Here is a 14,123-nt window from a genome sequence, read left to right on the forward strand (position 1 = left end):
ATGAAACTTGGTCAGAATGAATTTCTTGGTGATTTCTAGGTCAAGTTCAAATCTGGGTCATGTGGGGTCAAAAACTAGGTCACCCTGTCAAATCAAAGGAAAAACTTGTGAACACTTTAGAGGCCACACTTTTGACTCAATCTTTATGAAACTTTGTCAGAATGTTTGACACTTAATTATTACTTCTGGTGAGCAATATAGGGCCCTCATGCCCCTCTTGTTTGTATTGATTACCTCCCTTTAATATGATCAAATATTTCACTATGTATTTTATCTTATTTTTTCTTGTCAGTTTAAAAAATGAAATCACATTAAATCTTTAAAATACAATTGCATCCACCAATCACAGATTTCCAGACATGCGTTTGCAAACTGCATAACTTGTACATGAATTACATGATATGTTACTGTTATATTAGTGATTGATATGCATTGCCAGTATGTTGACTCCCCCCCACCCCCACCCCCACCCCCTTAAAAAGATACTGTTTGCTTTATTGACATAATAAGAGTATGTTGTGTGATAAATGTTCCTAGGCAGTGGACATTGGTAACTTCTCTACAAATTCTAGTATTACTTGGCATAAGAAATTTGTTTTCAGAATTGTTTTCTTCAAGTTTTGAGTTTGGCCCCACCCCTAAAAAATACAGTGTTGAATATAGACCAGTCATATAGCTCAAACTATGGACCTGTGATTTATATTAGAAGTAATGTAATAAATGAGCCGTGCCATGAGAAAGTTAGAGATAGTGGCTTTGCGACCAGCATGGATCCAGACCAGACTGCGAGGATGTGTAGTCTGGTCAGGATCCATGCTGTTCGCTAACAGTTTCTCTAATAGCAATAGGCTTTGAAAGCGAACAGCGTGGATCCTGACAAGACTGCGTGGATGCGCAGGCTGGTCTGGATCCATGCTGGTCACAAAGCCACTATGTTGGTTTTCTCATGGTGCAGCTCAAATATAGATTAATCAAATTCCCTTCAAGTTATGTTGCTTGGACAGATCAGTTCATCATGTACTGTTTTGTTTCTGTATTTATTGAGTCAAGAGGTATTTATTCTTTCAAAAATAGGGATGTTGTGGTCAGTAGTTTGAAATCAAGTGTAAGACTAGGTGTCAGACGAGTCAAAGGTTCCAAATACAGGGTGGAAGTATCGTACAGAACAAGGCAGATGACTCGACAGGAGTTCATCAATGGGGTAACTGTTTCGCCAGCCAACGAGGGACAGGACTATGTCCAGCAGTCTGGAGAACTCGTGTTTGAGCCGGAGAGGCAGGAAATCAAATTCATTGACATCAATCTGACACCATTCCTTGCTTCACAAACTGGGTACCCAAAACAGTTCTACATTGAACTTGGAGGTCCTTCAAATGGTGCAAGGTCAGTATAAAAGTCTTTATATACACAAATTTATATGAGCCGTGCCATGAGAAAACCAACATAGTGGCTTTGCGACCAGCATGGATCCAGACCAGCCTGCGCATCTGCGCAGTCTGGTCAGGATCCATGCTGTTCGCTTTCAAAGCCTATTGTAATCAGAGAAACTGTTAGCAAACAGCATGGATCCTGACCAGACTGCGCGGATGCGCAGGCTGGTCTGGATCCATGCTGGTCGCACACCCACTATGTTGGTTTTCTCATGGCACGGCTCATATCATGTTGTATACTTTAAACCAAAAAGGTAATAGGTCTTGATAAAACTAATTTGTACTATATTTGTGTCCATTTGGCACATTTCAAGAAATGTTACAATGCACAGCGCGGAGCAGCATATTTCATTCAAAAGTAGATACTGCTTAATATGTACCATCATAAGTAAATGTACAGACATGGTTGTACTATATTAGAACAAACAGCTGGAAACCTGAAAATGCTCCTGCTATGATTTAAGTTGTTTATTTGTTAATTTTGTGAAATTATTGAAGTTATTATAACATAATGGCTTGTTTATAAAGCGAGGATGGAGGATGGGAGATGTTAAAATATTTAACCTGAATTTTAATCTGTGTATGATATCATTTTACAGTGTGAATCCACAAGCATCAAAAGCATTCATATTGATTACTGAACCAAAAGATCTGGATATATGGGAGATTATCAAGGATGCTGAAGACAAACCACTAAATGATGAAAATATTAGAGAGTAAGTATAAATAATGTCTTCAACATCTTGTGTCTATGTCTTTGTTGTGTTCTTGGTACAAACAAGTAGTTTAATTGATTGATTTATTATGTCTCCCCGCAAAGTATTATTTCCCCTCACTAGGGGGGAGACATACTGTTTATGCCCTGTCCGTCTGTTCTTTTGTCCTGTCACACTTCATTTCTGATCAATAACTGGAGAACCATTTGACCTAGAACCTTCAAACTTCATAGGGTGGCAGGGCTTACGGGGCAGGTGGCCCCTATTGTTTTTGGGGTCACTTTATTAAAGGTCAAGGTTACAAGGGCCTGAACATGGAAAACCATTTCCGATCAATAACTTGAGAACCACTTGACCAAGAATGTTGAAACTTCATAGGATTATTGGTCATGCAGTGTAGATGACCTCTATTGTTTTTGGGGTTACTCTGTTAAAGGTCAAGGACACAGGGGCCTGAACATGGTAACCCTAGAGCCTTCAAACTTTATAGAATGCTAGGATTACTGAGTAGATGACCCCTATTGTTTTTTGGGTCACTCCATATAAGTCTCAGAAGGTGGTACGGTCATTGCCCAGTTACATAATCATGCTCAAAAACAACTAGTTAGATGTTCTAGCTTACAGGCTGGTTAACTGGACAGAAGTTATGCAACTGAGTTTATAGACCAGTCTCAGAATGCTTCTTTGCCATTGGTCAATTTTAAATATGTTCGCAGATACAACCAATCATAGTAGTCTGTATATTAGCCACTTTATTGTGATTGCACAATATTAACCCTTAGCCTGCTGGCAGCAAGTGATTCTGCCTTTGTGACCAGTGCTGACCAAGAACAGCCTGCTGGCAGCAAGTGATTCTGCCTTTGTGACCAGTGCTGACCAAGAACAGCCTGCTGGCAGCAAGTGATTCTGCCTTTGTGACCAGTGCTGACCAAGATCAGCCTGAACATCCGTGCAGGCTGATCATGGTCTGCACTACTCACTATTCTGTCAGTAAATTTTCAATGAACACCCCTTCTAATGATAACTGGTATTGCCCAAATTAAATGACGAACCAGTCCATTTTAGAAATTTAGCATGGTAAGGGTTAATATAATGAATAATAATATCTATACTTTCAGTATAATTGACAAGCTGGATGATGTTATAAACACAAGTGAACAGGTCACTGAAGATCAGATGTCACTGACAGAGAAAATACTTGAGGACATTGTGGAGGAGGGACTCAAACGCAAGTAAGTTGGTCTTAGATTAAGGAACTACATGCTAAATATTTTAGGTGCTTTACCGGCAGTTTAATTCTTCTATTGTTGCTTTCTAAGTTTTCTTTGGTATTTTGGGTCTTGAATTTGATTCCCTAGGTAGGTTGTTCATGAAAATTTGAAAAATGTCACTATGATCTCTATCCTCTACTGTCACAATGTCAGATTTGGATTTTTTTTTATTCATTATAGGGAACAAGTTTATACTGGAAACAAGAAATATTGCTGGGGTAAATTGAATGCCTCAACAATTGAAGTGCTGGTAAAAGAAGTTTGAAAAAGATAACATCGAGACAGTCTTTTTTGTGCCTCTCTTCACACCCCTTCAGGATGTCCAGAACTCAATTTGTTAGCTAATTTTGGGCCTTTCAGGGGCCATAACTCTGGAACCCATTAAGGAATCTGGCCAGTTCCAGAAAGGAGCCAAGATCCTATGGTGATACAAGTTGTGTGCAAGTCTGGTTAAAATGAAATCATAAATGGAGCTGCTATTGTGCAGACAAGGTCAAAATAGCCAATTTTGACCCCTTCAGGGGCCATAACTCTGGAACCCATTATGGGATCTGGCAGGTTCAAGAATGGAACCAAGATCTTTTGGTGACACAAGTTTTATGCAAGTTTGATTAAATTCAAATCATAAATGAAGCTGCTATTGTGCAGACAAAGTCAAAATAGCTAATTCCGGCCCTATTGGGGGCCATAACTCTGGAACCCATTAAGGGATCTGGCTGATTCAAGAAAAGAACCAAGATCTTATGGTGACACAAGTTTTGTGCAAGTTTGGTTAAAATCAAATCATAAATGAAGCTGCTATTGTGCAGACAAGGTCAAAATAGCTAATTTTGACCCCTTCAGGGGCCATAACTCTGGAACCCATAATGAAATCTTGCCAGTTCCAGAAAGGAACCAAGATCTTATCATGATACAAGTTGTGTGCAAGTTTGGTAAAAATCAAATCATAAATAAAGCTGCTATTGTGCAGACAAGGTCAAAATAGCTAATTTTGGGCCTTTCAGGGGCCATAACTCTGGAACCCATGAAGGAATCTGGCCAGTTCCAGAAAGGAGCCAAGATCCTATGGTGATACAAGTTGTGTGCAAGTTTGGTAAAAATTAAATCATAAATAAAGCTGCTATTGCGCAGACAAGCTCAAAATAGCTAATTTTGGCCCTTTCATGGCCCATAACTCTGGAAACCATAACGGGATCTGGCCAGTTCAAGAAAGGAACCGAGATCTTATGGTGATATAAGTTGTGTGCAAGTTTGGTTGAAATAAAATTATAAATGAAATCACTATAGTGCAGACAAGAAATTGTTGACGGACGCACGCACGGACTGACGACGGACGAAGTGTGATCACAAAAGCTCACCTTGTCACTATGTGACAGGTGAGCTAAAAAACATTAATGTACAAGAAATGTATAATTTTGTATCCCCACAAAAAGTTTTGGTGGTGGTTATTATAGGAGTGAGCTTGTTGGTCGATTGGTCAGTCCGTTGGTTTTCATGATTTCTGGACAATAACTCTTCATAGGCTTGACAGATTTAAATAAACTTTTGATACACAGGTGTAACATCATAAAATACAGATCAAGTTTGGCTTTAAGGATAGTAGGTCCAAGGTCAAGGTCATAATGACCCAGAACCATTAAACGGTGTCTGGATCATATCTTGAGAATGCTTAGGCCTAGGATCATATATTTTTAGCTCATCTGATTTTTTGAAAAAAAATGATGAGTTATTGTCATCACTTGAGCGGTTGTCGGCGGCGGCGTCTGCGTCTGCGTCGGCGTTGCCTGGTTAAGTTTTATGTTTAGGTCAGCTTTTCTCCTAAACTATCAAAGCTATTGCTTTGAAACTTGGAATACTTGTTCACCATCATAAGCTGACCCTGTATAGCAAGAAACATAACTCCATCTTGCTTTTTGCAAGATTTATGGCCCCTTTTGTACTTAGAAAATATCAGATTTCTTGGTTAAGTTTTATGTTTAGGTCAATTTTTCTCCCAAACTATCAAAGCTATTGCTTTGAAACTTGGAATACTTGTTCACCATCATAAGCAGACCCTGTACATCAAGAAACATAACTCCATCTTGCTTTTTGCAAGATTTATTGCCCCTTTTGGACTTAGAAAATCAGTTTTCTTGGTTAAGTTTTATGTTTAGGTCAGCTTTTATCCTAAACTATCAAAGCTATTGCTTTAAAACTTGCAACACTTGTTCACTATCATAAATTGACGCTGTACAGCAAGAAACATAACTCCATCCTGCTTTTTGCAAGATTTATGGCCCCTTTTGGACTTGGAAAATATCAGATTTCTTGGTTAAGTTTTATGTTTAGGTCAACTTTTTCTCTTAAACTATCAAAGCTATTGCTTTGAAACTTGCAACACTTGTTCACCATCATAAGCTGACCCTGTACAGCAAGCAGCGTAACTCCATCCTGCTTTTTGCAAGATTTATTGCCCCTTTTGGACTTAGAAAATCATTTTCTTGGTTGAGTATTATGTTTAAGTCAACTTTTCTCATAAACTATCAAAGCTATTGCTTTAAAACTTGCAACAGTTTTTCACCATCATAAGTGGACACTGTACATCAAGAAACATAACTCTATCCTGCTTTTTGCAAGAATGATGGCCTTTTTTAGACTTAGAAAATCATGGGTAGGACAATATTTCTATTACACAAAAAAAATCGGATAAGCGTCAGCACCCGCAAGGCGGTGCTCTTGTGGTACAGAGGTTCAACATCATAAAATACAGGTCAGTGTTACTTTGAGGTCAATAGGTCAGATATCAACGTCACACTGACCCAAAACAGTTAAACCATTTCCGGACTATAACTTGAAAACGCTTGGACCTAGGATCATGAAATGTGATAGGAAGTGTAGTCATGACCAGCAGATGACCCCTATTAATTTTGAGGTCAAGGGTCAAGGTCCATATTATGGGGATATAATTCATCACTCCTGTGACAGCTCAAGTTTACTTTTAGTTTCTTGTATCTTCTGTTTCTTGATGATGTTTTATATACCTTCCCCAAAAGTGATATAAAAGTTTACCTAGTATTTCATTGTCCACAGGTAACATATGACCATACATTGACAATACATAATTATGTGCACAAGTATCCAATGGACACATAACTAGGGGAAGTAATAATTTGTAGATCAATGGATCAGTTTTAAATGTTTTATTATAAATCCTTTTCAGACTTCCTACACAGTTGATTGGTCAGTTGATTAACTTGCTGTGTAAGTTGCTGAGCCCAGACAAGAATGATGCTACTAGAGGGCGCTCTGAGCTGGCAACCATCATGGAAAATGTTGCATACATGCTGATAACTGAGGCAGACTGTCCTTCACCAGATCCACCTAAACTGTAAGCAACCTGCTATTTACTCTATCCCAAAGAGTGTTGGTAAATCATCGAAAATATAATCAGGTTTTTTAAATGAGCCATGCCATGGGAAAACCAACATGGTGGCTTTGCGACCAGTATGGATCCTGACCAGACTGCGCGGATGCGCAGGCTGTTCGCTTTTAAAGCCTATTGAAATTGGAGAAACTGTTAGCGAACAGCATGGATCCTGACCAGACTGCGCGGATGCGCAGGCTGGTCTGGATCCATGCTGGTCGCAAAGCCACTATGTTGGTTTTCCCATGGCACAGCTCAAATGTAAATAGTAAGATGCACTAAAATGTAATCAGGTTGTAAAATATAAACATCAGCATCTTTAAATGGAATGATGAAGTAATTAAGTTCATCAAATTATAATAAGACTCTAGTTATTATGTTTTAGATAGTTCATTTTCCATATGCACCAAGTCTAAAAAATGCTTCAGTTTTTGTAAACAACCAAATTAAAGAAACTATCAAATTGTTCTGTTTTGTAAAAAGTAAAATCAAGCAGACTGCTAGATGGTCTTACTTTGTAAACAATGGAATCAAACAAACTGTAAGATGGTTCTGTTTTGTAAACAGCCATATCAAACAGAGTTGCAAAATCCGCTGAATCTTTGAACAAATTTTAGTTCATAAATAACCAAATCCACTGAAACTTTTGTTTAATAATGTGAGGACCTTTTAAAAGCAACAATATTTTGTATATCATTGTAGTTTGTATATTGTTTATTTTAGACATACTAAGCAATGTCCCCATGCTAGTATTGCTGCAGGAAGATGGCCTCTAGGAAAGATTAAAGGATACCAGTATGCAGGACAGTAAGTGTCTCTAATCTATTATACATGTACATGTTATAAGGTTATACATTTGAAGACCAGTCTCAATATGCAGCCCAACAATTGGTCAGATTCAAAATGCAGCAGCCCAGCAATTGGTCAGATTCAAAATTGAGCTCAGAGCTAACCAATCAGCTGCTGGACTGGTTTCGAAACTCTTGCTTTTCCTTGTGATCAGAGAATGAGAGAATAATGTGGGTAGGAAATAAAAATGGAATTTGATAGTACTTGAGATTTAAAAGACGATAGCACCGATCTACGGAGCGCGGGATGGTGAGTTCAATCCTCAGGCTGGCCGTTTATTCTCCATGATGGTTTAATAAAAGACATTGTGTTTGAAATCATTTGTCCTCCACCTCTGATTCATGTGGGGAAATTTGCAGTTACTTGGCAAGACTAGTACAGGTTTGTACTGGTACAGAATCCAGAAACACTAGTTAGGTTAACTGCCTGCTGTTACATAACTGAAATATTGTTGAAAAATGGCGTTAACCCAAAACAAACAAAAAAAGTAGAAATGTATGTATGAGAAATCTTCATTGTTTAACATTTGCACTTTTGCCATTGTGTTGAAGTTTTCGCGCAAAAAAAAAAGAGACGAATATATGTTAATAGAACACTAGTTAGTTTTGAAACAGAATAATATCAGAAATAAGTACCACCTAATATGTAATCAAATAATTATTTCAAACATTATTTTCCCGCAAAATTGTTCCAAAAGAAAGGCCGTTTTAGTGTGAAAAGTCACATGTAATCTGAATATATGCTTGCAGGAGACAGGATGAATTTGTCATTCCAAAAGATCTGCCAAATGTTCCAGACAATAGAGATACAGAGGTGCGATATTATTATTTACACATTAAAAGCAAGTATCATTGCAAAAAAGGGAATATTTGTGGAAAGAAGGTGATAGCAGATTGTATAGATTTTATGTATGCTCTGATATGGGTTTAGGGTTGAATGATTATTCTTAGGTTCAGTATAGGTCAGTGAAGCTCACATAGACATTAAGAATTGATAAGTTTGACTAAACAGCTATAAAGAGCATTTGTGCCTAATACTTTTTTGCCCTGCCCTCTCCCCCTCCCCCATGCAGTTGAATATAGTCATTTCAGCATCCGTTCATTCCTTCATTCATCTATCTTGATTTTGCATGCCATCTGTAGGTTTGTCTTTCATAGATTGACTTGGCACAAATGATTATCATGGTATGATGCTTTGTACAATGCAAGAACTAGAAATTTATCCCATTTACTTTTTTGATCATCTCCCTTTACCAGTGTCCTTTCAGTATACTTTGAAATCATTAATATTCATGGGGGACTAATTTTTGTGGTTGAGATAATTCACGAAATTTGATCCCAATGAACAAGTAAAATTCCCACTCATTTTATGTTCAAAAGTTGATATCCACGAATTCATATCCCCACGTAATTGCCGTTTTGACCAAAACCATGCCCATGAAATTTAATGATTTTACAGTATTTTGTTATTCATGGATGGATTTTAAAAAAAAAATGGGCAACAATTATCAGCTTGACATGGATGTCTCTTCCAAGAACAATAACTCTGCTTACCTTGCTTTTTGAATTATCTCCCTTTAATTGATGTTCCTGTCCAGGGCAAAACACTAAAACTACTGCAGGGAATTTATATATTCAAATATATTTAGTACTATTATTTTTAACAGATGTTAAATGTTTAATTTTGGTTCTTTAAGTGTGAAGACTTCCACATGATAGAGTATAGCAGTGAGCAGTGGTTCCAGAGAGGTCCAAAGAAAGAACTCCTCAGTAACAAGGTAACACTGATGATATCCATGTCTAGTATTCTTCAAGTTTTGAATCTTTTGTTTTCTACAACAGTTTTTGTAAAAAGGTAGTTCAGCATACTTCCTTTGAGAACGTTTCATTCAAGATTTGTTGGAGGTAATAATATCCACTTTAAATGGAAGATTTTTATCCAACTCTGCCAGTATTGGTGATTTCAGGGTATTTTATATTTAATCTAGGAACGTATTCTTTCATAACCTTTATAGAATGGTGAGTGTGCATAAAATTCTGTTGACCCATATGTAGTTTATTTCTTTTTCATCCTTGGTGTATTTTGTTTGAAATATCTTGGTCATTATAATGGGAGAATAGTTTAAATTTTCACAGAGGATCACCTATTATGAGCAGATGCATGTAAAGTAATGGGGCTGTAGTTTCCAAAAGATACTTTGTTTTTCGTTTTAAAAGAAAAATGAGACTAAAAAGGGAACATGTAAGTGTTATACCAATACATTCCTAATCTTTGTAAGAAGGTTCAGTTTAACTTGCTACTTATATTGTATTTGACAGGTGATTTCATTTGGATTAAAGGGCCGTGATTCACAATACACTGACTTCCCAGTGGTATATCGCATACATAGTCCTGACAGACGTATAGCATCTAGTCGAGCAAAGTAAGATTTAACTGTACATACTTGATATTTTTCAGTCATTTGCACAACATTTAGATTATATATTTTAACATTTATAGAGCGCAAATAAGATTTATATTTTATTTGCTATAAAGACATGATGTTTATCCTCAAAGATTCTTACAGTCATGGGTCTCTTGACAAAAGGTATTTCATTTATCCGAATTTCATTTATCGCAAGAAGATATAAAGTAGACTCGGCAAAAATATATATGAGCCGCGCCATGAGAAAACCAACATAGTGCGTTGGTGACCTGCATGGATTCAGACCAGCCTGCGCATCCGCTCAGTCTGGTCAGGATCCATACTGTTTGCTTTCAAAGCCTATTGCAATAAGAGAACCATTAGCAAACAGCATGGATCCTGACCAGTCTGCGTGGATGTGCAGGCTGGTCTGGATCCATGCTGGTTGCAAATGCACTATGTTGGTTCTCTCATGGTACAGCTCATATATATAATGATCTTACCAAGTGGGGGATGATGAATGGGATTATACAAACTTTTCCACAACTTTGAGGACAACGAGACTCAGGAAGACCTGTGCCGAAACGCAGCCACAGAGAATGATAATAAACTTTATAAAGGACAATTCCTGTGGATATGTATTGTGTATAAAGGACTCTTATTTGGTTTTACTTTTTAAAATAAAACCAGTAAAGGAAGTATGCTTCAGAAAAAATAAGCATTTGTTTAAAACATCGTTTATTTAATTTTAGCATGTCTTACTGAATACATTTTATTATACCCCCACCAAACATGTTTGAGGGGGGTATATAGGAGTCAGTTTTGTCGCGTCCCGTCGCGTCCCGAAATCTATTATCTCAGTTATTACCAAATGGATTTGATTCAAACTTAAAATACATGTTCCACCTTATCACCCACATCATGTGACACAAGGTGCATAACTCTTGACACCAAGTTTTCATGAATTATGTCCCCTTTTACTTAGAATTTAAGGTAAATTTTGTTGTATTTTCACTATATCTCAGTTATTACTAAATGGATTTGATTCAAACTTAAAATAGATGTTCCACCTCATCACCCACATCATGTGACATAAGGTGCATAACTCTGACACCATTTTTTTTTTATGAATTATGCCCCTTTTTACTTAGAATTTAAGGTTGATTTTGATGCATTTTCACTTTATCTCAGTTACTACTGAATGGATTTGATTCAAACTTAAAATAGATGTTCCACCTCATCACCCACATCATGTGCCCACGTCGTGTGACACAAGGTGCATAACTCTTACACCAAGTTTTCATGAATTATGTCCCCTTTTACTTAGAATTTAAGGTTAATTTTGTTGTATTTTCACTATATCTCAGTTATTACTAAATGGATTTGATTCAAACTTAAAATAGTTGTTCCACCTCATCACCCAGATGATGTGACATAAGGTGCTTAACTCTGACATAAATTTTTTATGAATTATGTCCCCTTTTACTTTAAATTTAAGGTTGATTTTGATGTATTTTCACTATATCTCAATTATTACAAAATGGATTTGATTCAAACTTAAAATAGATGTTCCACCTCATCACCCACATCATGTGACACAAGGTGCATAACTCTGACACCAATTTTTCATGAATTATGCCCCTTTTTACTTAGAATTTAAGGTTAATTTTGATGTATTTTCACTATGTCTCAATTACTACTGAATGGATTTGATTCAGACTTAAAATAGATTAGATATTTTAGGTATTTTTCTAACTTTTTTATTATAAGTCCTATGTAAAAATAAAAACATTTTTCCGTGGTAACATGGGTCGGTAAGACACTTTTTTGTATTCACTTTTAGTGTATCTCTAATATTAGAGATTTAATATATTTACTAGTATTACTATACTAGTATTATACTAGTATTACTTATATGTGGAAGCCCAGGATGAAGTACTCCAAAGTATTTTTAAGATTCCTTATGGTTGCCATTCTTCTGTGACAAGACCGTATGGTGGGGGTATGAGTCACTCCTGTGACAGTTCTAGTTTTTTTAGGTGTGTGTATTATGACATGGGCTTGAATCAATGGGTTGACCTTAGTGACATATGTCAGGTCACAAATGACCTTGATCTTGGAGTTGATGATTTTGTTGACTGCTCATGCAAGCACTTGACCCACTATGCTGTCAAAGCTACGACCTCTGATCGTGGCCTTGTTGGATATTCTGTGTGGTTCTTCGTCTCTTGTTTCATCTGTATGGTAAGTACAAATGTATGACAGAAATTAGAGACAAAAGTGTATGATTTGCTTAATTTGAAAATGGATGTAATTCTGAATGCACAAAATGACTTTCGGTCCTTGTATTTACAATTTTGTAGTTGTTTGCAACAAAAAGTAGGAGATTTCTTCAGTATCACAATAAATGTCAGATCAATGAACTACAGCCATGCCAAATTGCAAGTAACCTTACAGTTGAAATACAGTTTCTGATTTTAATTTTAGAATATCTCTAAATCCGCTACAAGAATCACCTGCTTATGTCACTTCGCTGTTGGTGTTTACTTCAGAAAATTTAGTTTAACTGAAAGTCATTTTTGAAATTTTGGTTGTCAGTTTTGATAGATTTTTTTATGGACCTCACAATTTTGTTGTTTTGATTTTGAGAATAATGTCAAATTGTGTGTGCAATCTTCAGAGGAGAGTCTATTCATATCATTACACCAGTGTTGATTATTTGAATTTTTTTTCTTTCTAAACAATATATGAAGTAAATGTGAATATTTTGTAATAAGATATTTACATATTTTGGTCAAGAATGAGTACAATATGGTATGAAATATAGCTTGTGTTTTATTGCTAAATCTGAACATTGGTTTTGAAAGTTTGTATGATTTGATAACTTCAGCCCACCATCTTGTCATTTTCAGACTGGACTGCTTGCAGCAATTCTTGCCCATCATATATGCTCTGTCAGTGCAATGTTTAGTGCCAGTCTACTGATGCACATGTGCTTTGCTGCCATGGCAACACAAGTAAGGAAATTTCTTTACTGCTTCTTTCAGTTGTTTGCATGTTAAAATGTATATTTTAGTATGTTATAGAAAACAGAAGTTATAGTTGTTTGTTTTTGCTTCAGAATAGCTGAAACTTTTTATACTCAACCAGATATCAGTATCCAGTTCCAATGTTTTGACACTTATATAACTGGTAGAAATTGAAGGTGTAGGTGGAAGCTTTGTAACTTACTGAGAGCTCTTATAGAAAAAAACAAAGTAATGATTGAATTTTAATCCTAACTGTGGTATTATTTCAGATATGTTATGTAGTGGCAGCATACCTGAGCCCAGATGAAATTATTGTATACACTATAGGGGAAGACAATTATAGATGTATAGTGATGGGGCTGTTCCTTCATTATTTCTTTCTCTGTCAATTTTCATGGATGATGACACAGGTTTGCATTATTTCTATATCATTTTTAGCTCGACTATTCATAGAATAGTAGAGCTATTGAACTCGCCCATGCGTCGGCGTCCGCGTCCACGTCCCGATTTGGTTAAGTTTTTGTATGTAAGCTGGTATCTCCGCAACCACTTGTGGGAATGGATTGAAACTTCACACACTTATTCACTGTGATAAACTGACTTACATTGCACAGGTTCCATAACTCTGTTTTGCTTTTTTACAAAATTATGCCCCTTTTTTGACTTAGAAATTTTTGGTTAAGGTTTTGTATGTAAGCTGGTATCTCAGTAACCACTTGTGGGAATGGATTGAAACTTCACACACTTATTTACTGTGATAAACTAACTTACATTGCACAGATTCCATAACTCTATTTTGCTTTTTTACAAAATTATGCCCCTTTTTCAACATAGAAATTTTTGGTTAAGTTTTTGTATGTAAGCTGGTATCTCAGTATCCACTAATGGGAAAGGATTGAAACTTCACACACTAGTTCACTGTCATGAGCTGATAAGCACTATGCAGGTTCCATAACCCTATTTTACTTTTTTTACTAAATTATGCCCCTTTTTTGACTTTCTTATTCATTCAAGCGACAAG

At 36.4% G+C, this 14,123-nt stretch overlaps 1 protein-coding gene across 1 annotated transcript in view; it reads left to right on the plus strand.

Annotated features, from left to right (window-relative positions):
- Positions 1-13,575, plus strand: part of LOC123565497 (adhesion G-protein coupled receptor V1-like) — a 66,200-nt gene extending 52,625 nt beyond the window's left edge. The window contains exons 17-27 of the mRNA XM_053550337.1: positions 1,075-1,383; positions 2,030-2,146; positions 3,265-3,378; positions 6,617-6,784; positions 7,544-7,627; positions 8,419-8,482; positions 9,366-9,446; positions 9,988-10,091; positions 12,113-12,317; positions 12,986-13,090; positions 13,372-13,575. Coding sequence (XP_053406312.1) covers positions 1,075-1,383; positions 2,030-2,146; positions 3,265-3,378; positions 6,617-6,784; positions 7,544-7,627; positions 8,419-8,482; positions 9,366-9,446; positions 9,988-10,091; positions 12,113-12,317; positions 12,986-13,090; positions 13,372-13,560 — 1,540 coding nt within the window. The 3' untranslated portion in view covers positions 13,561-13,575. The remainder of the gene's footprint in view (positions 1-1,074; positions 1,384-2,029; positions 2,147-3,264; positions 3,379-6,616; positions 6,785-7,543; positions 7,628-8,418; positions 8,483-9,365; positions 9,447-9,987; positions 10,092-12,112; positions 12,318-12,985; positions 13,091-13,371) is intronic.
- The last annotated feature ends 548 nt before the right edge of the window (positions 13,576-14,123 follow it).

The sequence above is a fragment of the Mercenaria mercenaria genome, chromosome 8 (assembly GCF_021730395.1).
Source record: "Mercenaria mercenaria strain notata chromosome 8, MADL_Memer_1, whole genome shotgun sequence".
Taxonomy (NCBI): domain Eukaryota; kingdom Metazoa; phylum Mollusca; class Bivalvia; order Venerida; family Veneridae; genus Mercenaria; species Mercenaria mercenaria.